Source organism: Cyprinus carpio, chromosome B12, assembly GCF_018340385.1.
Source record: "Cyprinus carpio isolate SPL01 chromosome B12, ASM1834038v1, whole genome shotgun sequence".
Taxonomy (NCBI): domain Eukaryota; kingdom Metazoa; phylum Chordata; class Actinopteri; order Cypriniformes; family Cyprinidae; genus Cyprinus; species Cyprinus carpio.
In genome coordinates this window covers 8,567,250-8,585,928 of record NC_056608.1, presented here as the reverse complement: position 1 = coordinate 8,585,928, position 18,679 = coordinate 8,567,250, and the positions used below count along the sequence as shown (strand labels likewise).

At 37.4% G+C, this 18,679-nt stretch overlaps 1 protein-coding gene across 1 annotated transcript in view; it reads right to left on the bottom strand.

Annotated features, from left to right (window-relative positions):
* LOC109062250 (glutamate receptor ionotropic, delta-1-like) overlaps window positions 1-18,679 on the bottom strand; it is a 420,176-nt gene that overhangs the window by 23,763 nt on the left and 377,734 nt on the right. Inside the window, exons 9-13 of the mRNA XM_042735188.1 lie at window positions 11,307-11,408; window positions 10,529-10,778; window positions 8,410-8,703; window positions 6,491-6,629; window positions 1,468-1,663 (exon numbers count right to left, since the gene is read on the bottom strand). Of these exons, the coding sequence (XP_042591122.1) occupies window positions 1,468-1,663; window positions 6,491-6,629; window positions 8,410-8,703; window positions 10,529-10,778; window positions 11,307-11,408 (981 nt within the window). The remainder of the gene's footprint in view (window positions 1-1,467; window positions 1,664-6,490; window positions 6,630-8,409; window positions 8,704-10,528; window positions 10,779-11,306; window positions 11,409-18,679) is intronic.

Below are 18,679 nucleotides of genomic sequence, written 5' to 3'. Positions count from 1 at the left end.
CAAACACGTAGGAGAACAGGAAAGAAAAACAATACTTAGATGCTGTAAACCATAATAAAGAAGAAGACGGACAATACACAACTGGAACAGAGGGTTAGAAATGCACAGGTAGAAACAAAGAAGAAAATAAGGGCCAGACGGAGCAAATAAATTAACTAATAACAAGTAAGGACCAGGATTAGCTCATCAACATGTCCTGAAGACACCATTGCCTAAGCCCAAGAGGAGGCCATACCCTTTAATGGGTGGAATTTTACTCCAATAGAGCACAATAAACCCTGTGATTCATGGGTGCTGGAAATATGTGAGGATGTACCTATTGCACATCCTGAAAAAAAAATAAATAAAATAAAATAAAAATAAATAAATAAAAAAATAAAAATAAAAAAAGCTCTCTGACAGCCTGAACCTGTGGGTGCGCTTCACATAAATACGCAATGCCTGCACCAGACATTATATATGAAGTGTTTGTTCTAAATGGTGGAGGAAAGATTGCTTGCACACTAGCCTGAGCACTAAAGGGCATGATAGCACCTTTGGAACATAACTAGCTCTGAAAGCATCTGATCAGAACTCCAGGTAGGAGCAATTGGCCGTTAGCAATTTCTATAATTAAGTCATGCCTACCCACAGACGAGCCAGCTACAAAGACATGATTTGGTGAAATGCAGCAACATATCCTCAGAGCTCCAATTGACACTCACTTTCCATTTTCAGAACATCAGGTAAGTACCCCTATTCATACCCCTTCAACACTGCTTGTAAAATTCAAATCTTTTTACTGATTTTGACAGCAAGCTTGCAGCCTTTGCTGAACTACCAAACATGCAGGTTCCATAGCTCCAGTTGTTAGGATTTCAGATTGTCTCATCTATGGTGAGATCTTCGGTCCCACTTTATATTAAGTGGCCTTAACTACTATGTACTTGCATCAAAAAATAAGTACAATGTACTTATTGTGTTCATACTGTATTGCAAAACACTTTTGCTGCTATTGAAGTGGAATATGTAGTAAGGTTAGTGACAGGTTTGGTGGTATGGGTAGGTTTAAGAGTTGGAGGTGTAAGAGATGGGTCAACAGTGTAATTATAAATGTAACTATAGAAATTAATTACAGATGTAATTACATGCAGGTATTTTTTAAAAAATATAAGTACAATGTAAAAAACATGTATGTACACAATAAGTACATTGTACCAAATGATTAATTAAAATGTAAGTACATAGTAGTTAAGGCCACTTAATATAAAGTGGGACCAGATCTTCTATAGTGGAAATCACAAATTCAGGGGCATGTCCCAACAATTACAACTATTGTAACAGACTAAATTTGGACAAAAAATAAGATATTAGAAAAGATTGAAGGATTATCCCAAAATATTATGCCAAAAACACAGTCCTCACAATATCTTTCTGTTTTTATAAATCTCTGAAATCATATAGCAAATAGGTGAGCAACCATCATACCTTGCGTATGCCTTCAGAAGGGCTAGAAACTGAGAAGTCCTGTCCATTGTTTTTGCTGATTGTCCTCCACAGCTCTGCATACGTGCTGTCCTGCTCCAGCGGGTTTGTACCTTTGGCTCTGAAGTAATCATACACTGCTGAGTCCCTAACAGTGCCATAGGCATATTCCATCTGTTTTGCAAGATCCTGAAACGTTCTGTTGGATAGATAGACAAGATCAGGTTAAAAAATAAATAAATAAATAAACCTTTAAAAAAGATCAGGTGAAAATGTTTAATAATCATGGTGAGGGTTTGTTCTAATCTCTCACCTTAAATATGAGTAATAGAAATAATGGACTTTTAAAGACTGAGAGACACTTGAAGTGTACATGGTATGTTTACAGTTTAAGTGTTCTCTGTCTCACAAGAATTCTTATGTTTGGTGACACATCTTCATTTCATGCACACTTCCATTTGTTTAGATTCTATAGTGTTTTTTCAAGAAATTAAAAAAAGTGGAGTAGTACACCAAATTAGTGAAAATATACATCTTGTAGTTTAAATGTGCTCATGTGAACAGCCTGTTGTATTTTTTTATGTTTGTTCTGAGAATCAAATCTTTTGAACTTGTGTCATTCTAAATCAACATCTAATTATAATAAAATGCGATGGTCAATTCATTTTTAGCAGAAACATTGCAACAACTGTTTTATTTAATATCCGTAAAATATTTAAGTAGCTATTATACTTCTTGCCAGCCAGTGCAGCAATACAATAAACAACAACATTGTTTTAAAAAAATTACTTGTTTTTATTTATTTATTTACTTACTTACTTTTTCTGGGCAAGGAAAGGGAAAGTTGATTGGTTTTGTTTAGTGTTTTGTAAACATTATAAAGACCATAAAGTTTTTTCTTTCTTTTTTTTTTTTTGGAACCTTTAATACTAGAATAAGTAATTAAACATGTAATGTGATGTACTATTCATTATGAAACTCTGTTTAATGAAGCCAAAATTTATACAAATAGCCCAACACTGTTATATATATAAGCTTAAAACAAGCATAAATGGCTTGACTGACTCAGTCTAAAGTTGGTCTGTTTAATATTTTCAGGTTAGAATTTATTCATTTATCATGTTTATGGTGCCACAGGATTCATCCAGATTTCAGACAGCATACATCAACATGACAGGGACCTAACTTGGCAAGAGCTAACTTTAAAGTCCAAAGACAACTCTGTAAGTAATGTGAGATGTCGGGCAATCTGTACTGCTAATGGAGCTGTCAGGCCCAGTCGATGAAACATAAGCCAGTGAAAGAAAACGTTTCACTCTTTAATGCCAGTTTTCTTGTCAGTCTACTGTGAGTAAATCAGGAAAACGCTTACCAGGAGATGGTACTGCAACCAGGTACATATATATAAAGCACAATTTTTATTTATATATTTTGATGACATTTAGCTCAGGAGCATTCCTATTGCTTGTAGATGTTACTACGCTTCAAGTGAAGTTAACCTGTGGCAAATTCAATTGAAAGGGTATGATTTGGAAAGGCATACCCTTATTAAAAGGTCTAACAGCTGGAAATGCATATCCTAGAAAAAAAAAAAAAAGTCCTGAGGTCAAAAGAACTGTAGAGTTTAGAAACAGGATCGAGTCAAGACACAGATCTGGGGAAGAGTTAAGAAAAACAAACTTGCTGCATTGAAGGTTCACAGAATCATGTAGCCTCCATTATCCATAACTGAAGACGTTTGGAACAACTAGAACTCTTCCTAGAGCTGGCCTCCTGGCCAAACTGAGCAATTGATGGAGAAGGGCCTTGGTTAGTGTGGTGACCAAGAAGCTGATGGTCACTCTAGATCAGGGTTCCTCGAATCTTACCCTGCGAGGACCAGTGCACTGCAGAGTTTAGTGCCAACCCTGATCAAACTCACCTACCTGTGATTTTCTAATGATCCTGAAGACTCTGATTAGCATGCTCAGGTGTGTTTGATTAGGGTTAGAGCTAAATTCTGTAGGAAAGTGGATCTTGTGGGCCAGATTTGAGGATCCCTGCTCTAGATGATCATATGTGGAGACAGGAGCAATCTACAGAAGAACAAACATCACTGCAACACTCCACCGATCTGGGCTTTATGGTGGAGTGGCAAGACTCAATCCTTGATTCAGTGAAGACACATGAAAACACAATTGAAATTTGCAAAAACGCACCTAAAGGACCCTCAGACTCTGAGAAACAAGATTCTTTGGTCTGATGGAGCTCAATTCCAAGCATCATGTTTGAAGGAAAACAAAGCACTGCTCATCACCAGCAGAGTATACCATTCCAAAAGTAAAGTGTGCTGGTAGCAGCCTCATGCTGTGGGGCTGTTTTTCAGTGGCAGGGCTGAGCGATTCGTCAGAGTAGAAGAAAAGCTCAATGCACCAAAATATTGAGATGAAAACCCAGTCCAGAGCATTCAGAACCTTAGACTGGGCAGAAGGTTTCACCTTCCAACAGGACAATGACCCTAAGCACACAGCAAGAGTGGCTTATAGACAACTCTGTGAATGTCCTTGAGTTGCCTAGCCAGAGCCTGGGCTTGAACCCAATTAAATATTTCTGGAGTTATTGCGTTGTCATTATGGTGTATGGAGTATAGATTGTTGTGTAAAACAAAAAATAAATAAAATAAAAAATAAAGCAAAAAAACCCTAAAAACCCACTCCAAATAAAAATATATAAATATAAACAATTAGAAATTTTTTGTACTTTTCTCATCCCCTACAATCCCTTTCCTAGTGACACTATTGGACTGTGAACATGTAGAGTGCATCGAGCTTGTGCAGAAGACAAGCAAGTGTATTGATGGCTCTCCTGTAGTATATCCATCCAACAAGCAGCACTGGGACATTTGATTCACTGAATTGAATTTGTTCATTCGGCTGTTTCAATGACAGAGAGAGAGAGAGAGAGAGAGAGAGAGAGAGAGAGAGAGAGAGAGAGAGAGAGAGAGAGAGAGAAATCATAGCCTTCCTAATGCTACTTGAAAGAGAGGACACAGATGAAATCTCGTGCTTAAAACACTCCCTGCCTCTGCAGGTTCATAAAGGTTCATGCGCTCAATCAGAATCTGCTCACTCAGCACTCACATGGCCTTCAACCAAATGGAAAGCAGTACACTCATTTTATCAAAAGCTAAAATATAGTTTTATATAACTACTGAAAAGTATGTGCAATTACTGAAAAAAAATAAAATAAAAATAGACAGTACATCTTATTACTATAACTGCACAGGTCAGCATTATACGCGTAATGACAAAATGTTTCTGAGTGAACTATCCCTTTAATTGATACCAACTTTGGCAATATCAATACAAAATAAAAATAACAAGTACAACAAAAACAAAAATCTAGATATTCAGTGAAACAAGAAGATGCCACAGCAAACAGGGATGGGGTGAAAAATGAGTGTGTACTACGAAGTTAAAAAATAAGTACATGAGTGAATGAATGAATGAATTAATTAATTAATATAATAAAAAAATTAATAATAATTAAGTATTAACACATTAAAAATATTATATTTATATTAATGTTTTATATAAAATTGTACCTATAATAAACTATGAGACCAGGCTGAACATGATTCAGTAACATTTGATTATGTAACATTTGGCTTTCAACAAAACTCGCGCAAATGAACATGCTAATATGTTTGTCTGAGAGCAAAGGTCTGTTCACACTCTGACGTGACACAGTTTGCTCAACATCAGCATAATCAAATGCAGTCAAACATCAGAGGCACACAGGCTGGGTAAATAACTGTCATCATACCTGAGCGCTAGATAACATTCACAGATGTAAACGAAAACTAGCACAACACAGCAAAGGGAGCACACAGTATAGAAACTCATTCTAGCACTGAATAAGAAAGGCCAATAATAATAATAATAATAATAATAATAATAATAATAATAATAATAATTATTATTATTATTATTATTATTATTATTATTATTTCTTCACAGTAGAGAAGAGAATTAGAGTAATTTGCTGGTCAAGTGAATTTACTTATTGTAGAGTTGACGAAAGTTATCACGTGTGCTGTAATGCTCAAAGCAGATGTCATAAAAAAATGTCAGTAGACCTGAAAGTTTTTAAAACAAGTGGTACATACATAAGTTAGTATGAACTTATCTTCACAATATATAAACAGAAGGAGGACAACAAGCACAGAATTTTGAAGCCAACTTATGTAATTTATGTAATTTGTGAAGGAGTTCTGGCATGACGGTAGCTGGGGGAATCAATCTAACATTTTACAAAACATTAATTTGTCAGTCACATCCTATAGAGTTTTAGCATTTAATGAGATATGTATTATATATCTATTTAAATGTCAGCCTTTTATGAAAATGACTTCTGCCAACTGTCTGAACTCAAGGAACCTATGCTGAAGATGTGACTCCATTCACTGGCTATAGAAAACAATCCCTGGATCACCAAACACAGATATAAGCATAGCAGTGCATAAAACTGATGATATAAATGCAATCGTCACAATAAGCTATAAAATACGTGAAAGACTGAATCAGTACTGGACTTGTTCTGGAACCATGACAGTAAACATTAATAATGTATGATCTTGCTACAGATCATAATTCAGAATGAGTTAAAAAAATATAAATTTGGGCCTGAACACCTTTGGGCCTTTTGTTTTTCAATTATGTCTTTGAAATAATTGGTACTTATTACTTTTGGATAGATAGTATTTTTGAAAATCTTTATATTTTTCACTATTTCTTTTGAATTCCCAATATACTGAGTTGCCTGCTTGCCTTCTATTGCTACTCAAAGCCAGTGTTTAACTGTACAATACTGCATAAATTTTCAGCATATTGCCTGCCATGTGGCCAAACTATGTTTGAAGCTTCCTGAACATAAGGATGCACCAGTTATGAGGACAAACAGGATAGAAAAGCTTTTAATAGACATAGATCAACTCTGTACCATATGGTTCATCAAGTGGTATACTATTTGTGAAATGGTAATTTACCTTATAGTGTTGTCCATGCGGGACACAGTTAGGAATGCAGCCAGGTTAGCAGTGTAAGACGAACACACAATCAATGTGAACAACCACCAGCTGCCCATGACTATCCTCAATGCCACAGACCCCACCACTGAATCGCCACCTGTGACAGATAACACAAAAATGCTTTAGATTGTGTAAATGTACTGTGAAATGCAAATAAATAAACAAATAAATGTAGTGTAAGAAGGGACTTTGATTCCTATTATACTTCTTGTAAATATATGCATTTGAAATCACCCCATTTTTTTTAAACCGTTTTTTTTTTAATCCTTTCATAAAAGTTTTTACATAATCCAGCTTTTATACTCAAGAAATGGAGGCCTACCACAACAAATAGATGAGCAGACATCTACCAAAGGTAATTAAAAGATTATCATATGGCAATTTCATCACAAATGTGCATAATCTATAAAATACAAACGCACATTCACATTATTAACCCTAGTCATTAGAATAAGTCAGGAGCTGCATCAATATTAACATGCCATAAGCATAGCTAATTCCTCATGTTTAAGATATGAGCAGTGAAACAAGTGACTGTTTTAACTGCTGCTGAAGTTTTATTGTGTTTTGTACAATCAGCTGTAAATTTCATATGGTGGCAAGCTACAGAAATATGGCAAAGAAACAGGCCAGATTTAATAACTAGTTGTTAGGTTTAAAAAGGCTGGTAGGCAGTAAGCCAGGCATTAATAGAGAGCGCTGGGGGTTTAGGGTGTTATTTGCTGAGGTACTGTAGCTATTTATTTAATTTTGTCACTTGGATGAGAACCAGCATATATGCCTTATTCAAAGGCACCTTTAAACTGTTTTAGCGCACTTGTCTGTATGCTCTATGTATGTATGCAGGTTTTGAAATTGGAATTCAAATATGCAGTTTACCATTCCAGTGACACAAGAATAGGTATCTCTGATGAAAAAAAGTAGATCACAACTATTAAAATTTAATATGCTCAATAGAACACTATTTACAACTGCTTTTAAACCTTAAAGGGATAGTTCACCAGTTTAACTTAACTTTATAGGATCTAAAGGCAGACCTTAAAGGAAAATGTACTTTTTGTGAATGATTGCAACTTTTAAATAAACACTGATGAAGCAACACATTTTTTTGCTAAAAGAAATCATAGAAGTTTGTTTCGGCTGTATCTTGCTTGCTCAATATTTTAATAGTCTGGTTCAGGGTTCACTGTAAGCCAGTCCTGCAGCATGCTATCAGTTACTCTGAAACCCTCCTCCTCCCCAAGCTCCACCTGTCTAAATCAGAGGGATATTTTGTATGTTTATTTGTGCAGCAGAAACGTTTATGTGTATGGTAGTAGCAATTCACCATACAGCAGCAGCAGCAGCAACAGCTTGTGTAGCAGATCTATTCTGCCAAGACCAAAGAAATTAAAAGTCATACCAATTAACACACTAAAACTACACAAAGAGCGGTAGTGACTAAATTGCTGAAATTATATTTTAATGGTGCTTTGTTGTCACCTGAACCAAAAAAGAAAAGACAAGACAATAAACAAAATGTTTGTACAACAAAATTTTACAAAATATCTCCTTTTGTGTTCCACGGGTGTGGGATGGGTGAATAAATGAGATTTTCATATTAAGATAAAGTATTCTCTGATTATTTGCAAACACAAAATGTTTTAAGATGCTAAAGAATGCTTGCATTAGCAGTTCAGATGCTTAAATGTCTTAGAGGGAGTGATGTATTGACACCCCAATATCACCAGACACCAGCTTTATTCTTTTCATGTTTCTATTCCCTGAGTCAAATCTTCACCTGATACCCTGGCTGCTCTTAAAAGCATACTAAGCTGATAAGTCATTTCTGAAGGTGCCTTTAAATGGATGCTTGGGAGAGGAATTCATTGAAGTACCTTGTTGTACAAAGGCTCCATAGACAATCCATATAGCACTACGCAATGAGTTAGACATCGATGAAGTGTGATGGGCTCCTGGAGGATTCTGGGAGCGGAGCATCTGCATCCTTGTCAGCAGGAAGATCAGAACGCCCACCACAGGAATGGCAGCTGCGATACAGGCCCACACAGCCAGGTCAAAAGGGGCAAACAAAGAAAAAATGTTGATCTTTTCCTCGGGTTTGCGATGTAGGATCCCTACAGAGTAGTCCATATATATCTCACACAATTCCAAAATGTTCTCTCGCAAAGACAAAAATATTAATAAAAAACACACAAAAATAAACACTCACTAAATACAAAAATAAATGGTACAATTAAATTGTACAAATAAATTGTACAATTTAAAAATGGTACAATCATAGAGATTTACTCTTTAGGTAATAAAGGCCTTACAAAAATGCACAAAAAAATAATTTTATAATCAGTATTTTTTCTTGTTTTTCTAAACATCCTGAAAACAAGCAAAATTGTGTAAGATTTTAAGACTGTCCAATGCATCTAAAATTACAAAGTTTATTTTATTTCCCAACTGGCATTTTTTTAAGCAAAGTCTCATTATATATGGTTATATTTATACTGGGTTGTCCTGCACCCCTGCTAAAATCAATAAATAAAAATTGCCAGTGGGATAAGAAATTATAGATATATTTTCTAAAAAAAAAAAATAAGTCATAGTATGTTACTAGTACCTCTTTTCATTTTGAGTTAATTTAAATAGTAATGATGTTTACTGTATATATCTTAACTGAAAAACAAAACAAAAATGCTGAATAAGAAAAAAGTGTTTTGCAGTAAACTCTGCATATTTGATAATAACAAGACAACAAATGCAAACAAAACTCAGAAGGGCAAAAAAAAAAAAAAAAAAATCAAAGTATGACATTAGCTTTATAGCTACAGTCAGTGGTAACTCGTCAGGGGAGGCCAAAATTTTGAGGTGAAAATGGGAGGAGAACTATTTAATGTTAATAAAATTCACAATTAATTTCAGTTCATGTCACAGAATGTGTATTTTTTGTTTGTAATTTCACAGTTGTAATACCGTAAAGTCACAAATAACAACCAAAACGCTACATATAAATCGCTAATGTGCCAAATCTGCTGATATAATTACAACCGCTAGGTGATAGAGAAGGGGAGGGCAGAGGCCGGAGGCCGGGGCAGAGCTGAGCTCTCATGCCTCCGTTGGTAAAATAAAAAATAGCCAATCACCATCAAGTGTTCACTTTCAGCACTGAGGAGGGTTGAGAAAAGAAACCTCGTAGAGGAGGCTAGCCTCTCTTCTGGTATCAACCAATCATCATAGAGATGTAAATTACGTGATATTCGTTTGAACATCTCGTGCTGCACTGATAATGCACCAAGTACTTATGATGAGCAGCGATATTGAATATTTGATCACCAACAGATTTACCAACATCACATACAAACAAAAAAAAAACAAAAAAAAAAAAAAGAAAAAAATACAAATAACAATAATAAAAATAAATAGACGGCAAGTGAAATTGTTGTATGTGTAACGTTTTCTTTAGGTTTTCTGACTAAAAGCAACCAAAAAGCCATTTTAAAGCGGTTAAGTAAATAATAATAATAATTATAATAATAATCGGCAGGGATCCCAGACCAATACAATTAGTGTGCCTCCTCTATTTAAAACCCACGAGCCGCCACTGGCTACAGTGCACAAGCATTGCTAAAAGGCCCAACGTTGATCAATTCACCTCTTGCTGTTTTTTTTTTCTGTTTAATTTAGTTGAACTCAATCTAGCTGTATGAACACTACAATACTGTCCAAGCAAAGTGCTGAGTAGTTTAAAAAATTGCACGTTATAGTTCATAACTCAATAATAATCTCTTAGAGTGCAAGGTATGTGCCAAAATGCCACTGCAACCAATCACAGAATTAAAAGTTCAAGTCACACAATTATTGTTTTCTTGACTGATCATTGCTGTAACTCCTAAAATACTCATGCCTATCCCCAGAACAAACAAGCACACAAGGATCTAAAACACAATATATTCTAGTGACCTTTTCAGCAGGGTAATTTGAGAAAATAACAGGCAAGTATTAGTTGAGTAACATTTAATGGCTTTGGACATGTAAATATAATGTTTAGAGAACTTGCCTTGTTTATGAGTTCCCCAATCATGCCATTCCAAGAGCCATTGGGTAGCTGGGAGCCATATTTGCTGTCTGCCACCTGGTAGATATCATACTTGAATCCTAGGATCTTGGCCAAGGCATCCAGGACATCAATTGAGAACCCTTTGTATCTTTTGGGCTGTCCGAGGATGTTCTCTGCCACCATCACAAATGGATCCTCCTTTGAAGAGAAATATTGATTACAAAAAGTAACAGACACATTTTAAATGGTTGTTAAAACATGCTTCAAGACTTCCTATGGCTCCCTGGAGAACCTTTCTGTAGTGGATGCTTACTGGCCTGGGAGAATGATTACAATTAGACCATGAGGAATAAGCACATTAGAAGCAGAATGTTTCTCCCACCCATGCCGGAAATATTTATTTCAGTCAAATGAAAAATATGTTTTTAAAATACAGCATGTCTACTCAAAATCATTAAAAATGGAGAACAGTTGTATGAACAATATAATATTTAACATGCTGTAACAGTTTCAAACAGTGTTATAATAATGTTAGCCAAAAGAATGTGTAAACAAACATGAAAGAGCTTAGGGGTGTTTAGAACTTTATGAATGAGAAACGTTCCAATTCTATTGAATTCTGCAGAGTTTGAGGGTTGCAGATTCTGTGCTCTGCTAAGTACAAGAATATCAACACCAACAAAACATAAATATTTTAAATGTTACAATGATAAAAGTAAGCATTACCAACAACGTCACAACTTTAACGGTAACCCCTTGCATGCCATTCTCGATGCGGCTCTCCTTTAGACTTCCATTTAAGCCATGGACAGAATCCCATGTAGCTAACTGCAGGACAAAAAACAAAAACAAAAACAAAACAAAAACAGAAACAGGTCAACATTAGCTCTTCTAACTTGGACAGCACAGTACTGTAAGGGTTTACCATAAGATGTATTTCCAAGTGAATCAGGGTATTTATATTTACAGGAAATAAATACATAAAGCAGGACTTGATCCATTAGACATTGATCCACTGGTAAAAAGTGGTTCCATTTTCATCTTCAGAACTGTTGTTGTTAATTTTGTTATTTTTTTTGTTTGTTTTTATTATGTATTTATTGGTTATTATTATGTTATTATTTGGCCACTTAAATTCTAAAACATTTCTGATACTTGAAAGATGGAACCAGTCATAATGTATGTAAAACCATTACAACAACACCTCAATATTATGAATAGTACAAGAAAACATTTAGTTGTCTTGAGTGGGGGGCTAAACTGAAGATTATTAAATTAAACTCAATTATGATTCAGCTAAATACATTAACATGGGTCACATATAAAAATCAATATACATAATCCACAATGACACTTAGTTATCAGTATCAATGATGCTACATTTAATGACCTGATTTAGAAGACTAATCTCATTAATCATTAATTTACTCAAAGAAACAGGTGACGATGAAGTTTAATTACATCATTTAACAATAAGGCCTAAACTTATTTCAATGTAATGAGTGTTTTATTTTGAGGTGTTTGCATTAGCTGAAAGCACATCAAATTTGTTGCTATAGAACGTAGACAGAATTAAAAAAAAAAAAAAAAAATTTTGCATGCATGTATGAAGTAGCAGGCATATCCCTTTAGGTGGCACAGCATTTTCTCTTCATTACTCTTCCATGAGGACAAGTGCCCATGCTGGTCTGGTTCCAGGTGGTGGATCTGGATCAAATTACAAAATGCATCTGATGACTGGATACTGCATCATCACTTGCCTTTGGACCCAAAATCATTTTTAAGCCAACGCTTGGCGTCCTTAGCCATAAGGGATTTCTTCATTACAGTATGTACACAAACAGCCCTACAGCAGTTGCACAGGGGAAAGCTTGTAATGTTGAAAAATGTATGAATTTTCTCATTTCCTTACAAAGCAACACTCTGAACAGTCACAAAGTTAAAATAAAGACAAATGAAAGCGTCTATGACTGTGTGTGGAGGTGTTGGTGGGTGTGCTAGGAGCACTGTCTGAAAACATACCCTAAATTGAGAAATATACTGCCTCAGCAAGAACATTATCTGCTTATTCTGTTTTAAATAATGGGATGGAACTCATAGTTGTTAAAGATTTGCTACACTGATTACATTGGAACACATTTTGAAGTGTTTCACAGAAGGGTATGCAAGTTTTGGGACGTACTACCAATTCATTACATTGCTTCTTGAAACCATGGACAAACACTGTCACAGTTAACATCAATATTTATTAATAATGTGTCGGAGAGAAAAGAACTGCATTTGCATATATGTGACCATGAGCCACAAAACCAGTCATATGGGTCTATGTCTTGAAATTGAGATTTATACATCATGTGAAAGCTGAATAAAAAAGCTTTTAATTGATGTGTGGTTTGCTAGGATAGGACAATATTTGGTCAAGATACAGCCATTTGAAAATCAGGAATTTGAGGGTGCAAAACAAAACAAAAAAAATAAATAAAAAAATAGCCTTTAAAGTTTTCCAACTGTAGTCCTTAGCAATGCATATTACTTAGGGTGACCAAACGTGCCATTTTCCAAGGACATGTCCTGGCCAGGATTTCTATATTGCCTAAAATATCCATGTTTTGGCTTTGTTTGTGCTGCGCAGACCAATTGTTGTATGACAAAGTACCGTGAGAGCTCTGGAGAGCAGACAGCTTCTTGTGTTTTTGAATCACTCTCACGGTACTTTGATGTCATACACCGATCGGTATGCTCAGTGTAGTGTTGTTTTTGGTGGCCTGTTTTAATTTTAGTCTAGTCTTTGTGTGAAGCTGTCATTTTAGTTGTTATTAGTTTTAGTCACGTTCATACTCTTTTTAGTCTAGTCTAGTTTTAGTCAATGAAAATGGTATTTTAGTCTCTTTTTAGTAATGCAATTCTATTTAACCCAGTCAATATAGTTAGTACAAGTACCTAGAAGTATAGACGAAACCAAAATGTTCTTTTAGCCAAACCCATTTCAAACAAAGTTATCTTATTATATTATTGTTACCTTATAGACTCAATAATACATCCATTCCAGACACGGAAGACTCTCTGATTTGAATTTACAACATTTATTTTACCAACCAAACATGTTAGAAGTACACACACATACATTTAAATAAGATATATAAAAACAATAAATAAAATAAAATAAAAATAAAAAAATCTGCTAATTTTTCTCCCAAAGACGAACCCCGGCTGGCCGGCCATCAGTCCCTTTCTCTGTGTCAAGGCTGATTTATACTCGACGCGTCCGCAATTTCGCTTGGGTGAGCGCGGAAAATATGACGTCATCGCGGTGTTGCCGGAAGTTCGCTTTGAGTGTCCGCGAACTATTCACGTGGCGGAGTGCACGGCATTTTTTGTAACTTTCCGCATAACTCCGCATCCGAACATGCATGAGTTCAGGGCGATTCTAGCCGAACATGCACATCTGTGCCGGCGTTTTTGTGAAACAGAAGCAGTTTAATGTGAAGTTCAAACTCCATCAGGTGCTTTTTGATTTTTTTGCATAGTTTGTCCAAGGCTTCTTATTTGAAGTATGTTTTATTGTATAAAATAGAATTAGAATTAATTTAGATATTAATTATACACTATTTGCTTAAAGTTGTCTTGTGTTTGATGCATAATACAGCCAATAGTTTAAGATTGTTTTAAGTTTGTACATAAAGAAATTATTAATCTATCAACTCATTCATCACAAAACTTGTACTGGCAAATGACTTCTTCTCACCGGGGATTCCCAATGATTTTAGAGGACAATTACTCCTCGTCGCTCCCCTGTCGTTTCAAAGAATAGTACAACGGCGAACGCGACAAGTATAAAAGCCTCGTCCATTTGGGAAGGTGCGCTCACAGTCAGCGGAGCCAGGCGAAAGTATAAATCCTGCTTAACTTTGTTTGTTCTCATCTTCTAAATAATGCCGCGAGTGGGACTTGAGGAAGTGACGTCGGTCGCGTCTGCGCAGTGAGACACAGGAAACAGAGATACTGCAAAATAATAATAATAATAACGACTAAACGTTTTGGTCAACGAAAATGAAGAGACATTTTAGCATAGTTTTTATTTTGTAAACCACATTTAGTCTCGTTTTTATTCGTCAACGATATTGCATTATACATTTAATTATAGTCATCGTCACATGACCAGCATTTACATTGCATCCCATCTCATTTTCGTCACATGATAAAGGTTCGTTGATGACGATATTTAGTCATAATTTTCATTGACGAAAGCAACAGTAGCTCAGTGCTGCTTCAAGTCGAACACTAATATGTACACATAATTGCATCGCTTTGACCGTTCTCTGTAGATCCCACCTTCTCACACACCACGATTAGTCGATTACATACAATGTCTGCATGTTACTGGTCAAACGGTCATTGCCTTCATTAGGTATGAAAACAGGAAACCAAAGCCAAAACCTGGATATTTAAGGCAATATAGAAATCCTGGCCAGGACGTGTCCTGGGAAAATGGCACATTTGGTCACCCTAATATTACTAATCAATAATTAAGTTTTGATATATATATATATGTTAGGAAATTTACAAAATATTTTCAGGGAACGTGATCTTTTGAGTTTGACTCCTAACCCTAAGATTGTGGGTTCGAGTCTCGGGCCAGCAATACTACGACTGAGATGCCCTTGAGCAAGGCACCGAACCCCAAACTGCTTCCCGGGCACCGCAGCATAAATGGCTGCCCACTGCTCCAGGTGTGTGTTCATGGTGTGTGAGTGTGTTCACTGCTGTGTGTGTGGACTTTGGATGGGTTAAATGCAGAGCATGAATTCTGAGTATGGGTCACCATACTTGGCTGTATGTCACATCACTTTTTTTTACATTTTTTTTTTTATATATACTTTATGGTCTAAAAGTCAAAAAGCTCTATTTTGTTGTCATTTTGTAGTGACATTTTCAATCTTAAAATATTTATATCCCAGAGTATATGCAGAGACAAATAATAAGTTATTCATGCGTTGATTTTCCTGAAAAGTGTAAAAACGCTTTGGTTACTTAACGTAACCTCGGTTCCCTGAGATAAGGGAACAAGCATTATGTATGGGAAAACTAATTTTTTCCTTTCTGCTGAAGGGGGCGGGGCCGACCGCTATATAAATCATCAGATCATTCGACTGAAGCGACGATCATCGATTCATGCAGCTTGTAGTGCGGCAAGTGACATAACGCTCGTTCCTTTATCTCAGGGAACTGAGGTTACGTTAAGTAACCGAAGCTTTCCCTTTCGAACGCTCACTCACGTTATGTATTGGAATGAATCCAATCACTCCACACTACGAGCAACAATTATATGCTGCTCTGCGAGCCCAGTGTTAGAGCACTAATAAGGGCCCTAAGAGACCTAGGCATTATCTCGCCCTGTGCTTAGCTGAGGGCATGAGAAATTACTATCCACATGGGAGGGTTAAACAGATAGAATCCGCGGCTGCAGGGTGGGGATGTCTAAGTTATAGAATCTGGCAAAAGTGGACGGCAATGACCAGCTGGCGGCCGCACAGATCTCACTGATAGAAATGCCGCTGGACCATGGCCATGAGGAGTCCATTCCCCTTGTGGAGTGGGCTCTCACACCAATAGGGCATTCCAGTCCTGCTGATGCATAAGCCAGAGCTATTGCATCAACAATCCAGCGAGACAGTCTTTGCTTAGTAACCGGCAGATCCTTCTGGCGGCCTCCAAAGCAAATAAACAGCTGTTCAGACTGCCTAAACAGTTTTGAACGTTCCACATAGACTCTCAGAGCCCTAACAGGGCAGAGAGCATTCGGTCCCTTCTCGCTGTCAGCAGCAGGGAGCGCCAATAGGGATATTACCTGCACTCTAAAGGGAGTATAGAGCACTTTAGGAACATAGCCGTGTCTCTGTTTCAAAATGACCTTGCAGTCATTGAGCCCAAACTCCAGACACAAAGTGCTGACCGAGAGCGCTTGTAAGTCACCCAGGCGCTTAACCGACGCCAAAGCAAGGAGAAGGGCCATTTTAAGCGTTAAGGGCAGCAAGTCAGCTGGACTGAGCGGCTCAAATGGGGGCCTTTTTAGGGCCCCTAGGACAATGGATAAGTCCCAACATGGCACAGTCTGAGGGCGAGGAGGATTCAATCTCCTTGAGCCCTTCAGAAATTTGATGACCAAGTCGTTTCTGCCTATTGAATGGCCAGCCTCGAGAGAATAATTCACTATGATGGATGCCACATATACTTTGAGTGTGGATGGGGCACACCCCTTATCCAGCAGCTCTTGCAGAAAAGTCAGCACGCAGGACACGTCACATGAAACCGGGTCCACTTGATGTGCAGAGCACCAATTTAGGAATACTGACCATTTCTGGTCATAGAGCCGTCTTGTGGAGCTGTCGAGGCACCAGACATGAAGGCTCCACAAGTCTGGGTGGGGATGCCAAATCATGCCTTTCACATACTAGAGAAGGTCCCTCCTCAACAGGATGGGCCATGGGGCCCTCGTCACCAGCTGCATCAGCTCCGGAAACCAAGCCTAGTTCTAACAGAGCGGAGCTACTAGGAGGAGGGAGCATTTGGTTTCCTTGACTCGTCTGATGATCTGGGGAATTAGGGTGATAGGAGAAAATGCATACAATCGTGGCCAAAAGTTTTGAGAATTACATAAATATTGGAAATTGGAAAAGTTGCTGCTTAAGTTTTTATAATAGCAATTTGCATATACTCCAGAATGTTATGAAGAGTGATCAGATGAACTGCATAGTCCTTCTTTGCCATGAAAATTAACTTAATCCCAAAAAAAAAACCCTTTCCACTGCATTTCATTGCTGTCATTAAAGGACCTGCTGAGATCATTTCAGTAATCATCTTGTTAACTCAGGTGAGAATGTTGACGAGCACATGGCTGGAGATCATTATGTCAGGCTGATTGGGTTAGAATGGCAGATTTGACATGTTAAAAGGAAACACTAAGAAACGTAACGTAAAGAAACGCGTGCAGCCATCATTGCGTTGCATAAAAATGGCTTCACAGGCAAGGATATTGTGGCTACTAAGATTGCACCTAAATCAACAATTTAGAGGTTCATCAAGAACTTCAAGGAAAGAGGTTCAATTCTTGTAAAGAAGGCTTCAGGGCGTCCAAGAAAGTCCAACAAGCGCCAGGATCGTCTCCTAAAGAGGATTCAGCTGCGGGATCAGAGTGCCACCAGTGCAGAGCTTGCTCAGGAATGGCAGCAGGCAGGTGTGAGCGCATCTGCACACACAGTGAGGCGAAGACTTTTGGAAGATGGCCTGGTGTCAAGAAGGGCAGCAAAGAAGCCACTTCTCTCCAAAAAAAACATCAGGGAAAGATTGATCTTCTGAAGAAAGTATAGTGAATGGACTGCTGAGGACTGGGGGGCAAAGTCATATTCTCCGATGAAGCCCCTTTCCGATTGTTTGGGGCATCTGGAAAAAAAGGCTTGTCCGGAGAAGAAAAAGGTGAGCGCTACCATCAGTCCTGTGTCATGCCAACAGTAAAGCATCCTGACACCATTCATGTGTGGGGTTGCTTCTCATCCAAGGGAGTGGGCTCACTCACAATTCTGCCCAAAAAAACACAGCCATGAATAAAGAATGGTACCAAAACACCCTCCAACAGCAACTCCTTCCAACAACCCAACAACAGTTTGGTGCAGAAGAACAATGCATTTTCCAGCACGATGGAGCACCGTGCCATAAGGCAAAAGTGATAACTAATTGGCTCGGGGACCAGAATGTTGAAATTTTGGGTCCATGGCCTGGAAACTCCCCAGATCTTAATCCCATGGAGAACTTGTGGTCAATCCTCAAGAGGCGGGTGGACAAACAAAAACCCACTAATTCTGACAAACTCCAAGAAGTTATTATGAAAGAATGGGTTGCTATCAGTCAGGATTTGGCCCAGAAGTTGATTGAGAGCATGCCCAGTCGAATTGCAGAGGTCCTGAAAAAGAAGGGCCAACACTGCAAATACTGACTCTTTGCATAAATGTCATGTAATTGTCGATAAAAGCCTTTGAAACGTATGAAGTGCTTGTAATTATATTTCAGTACATCACAGAAACAACTGAAACAAAGATCTAAAA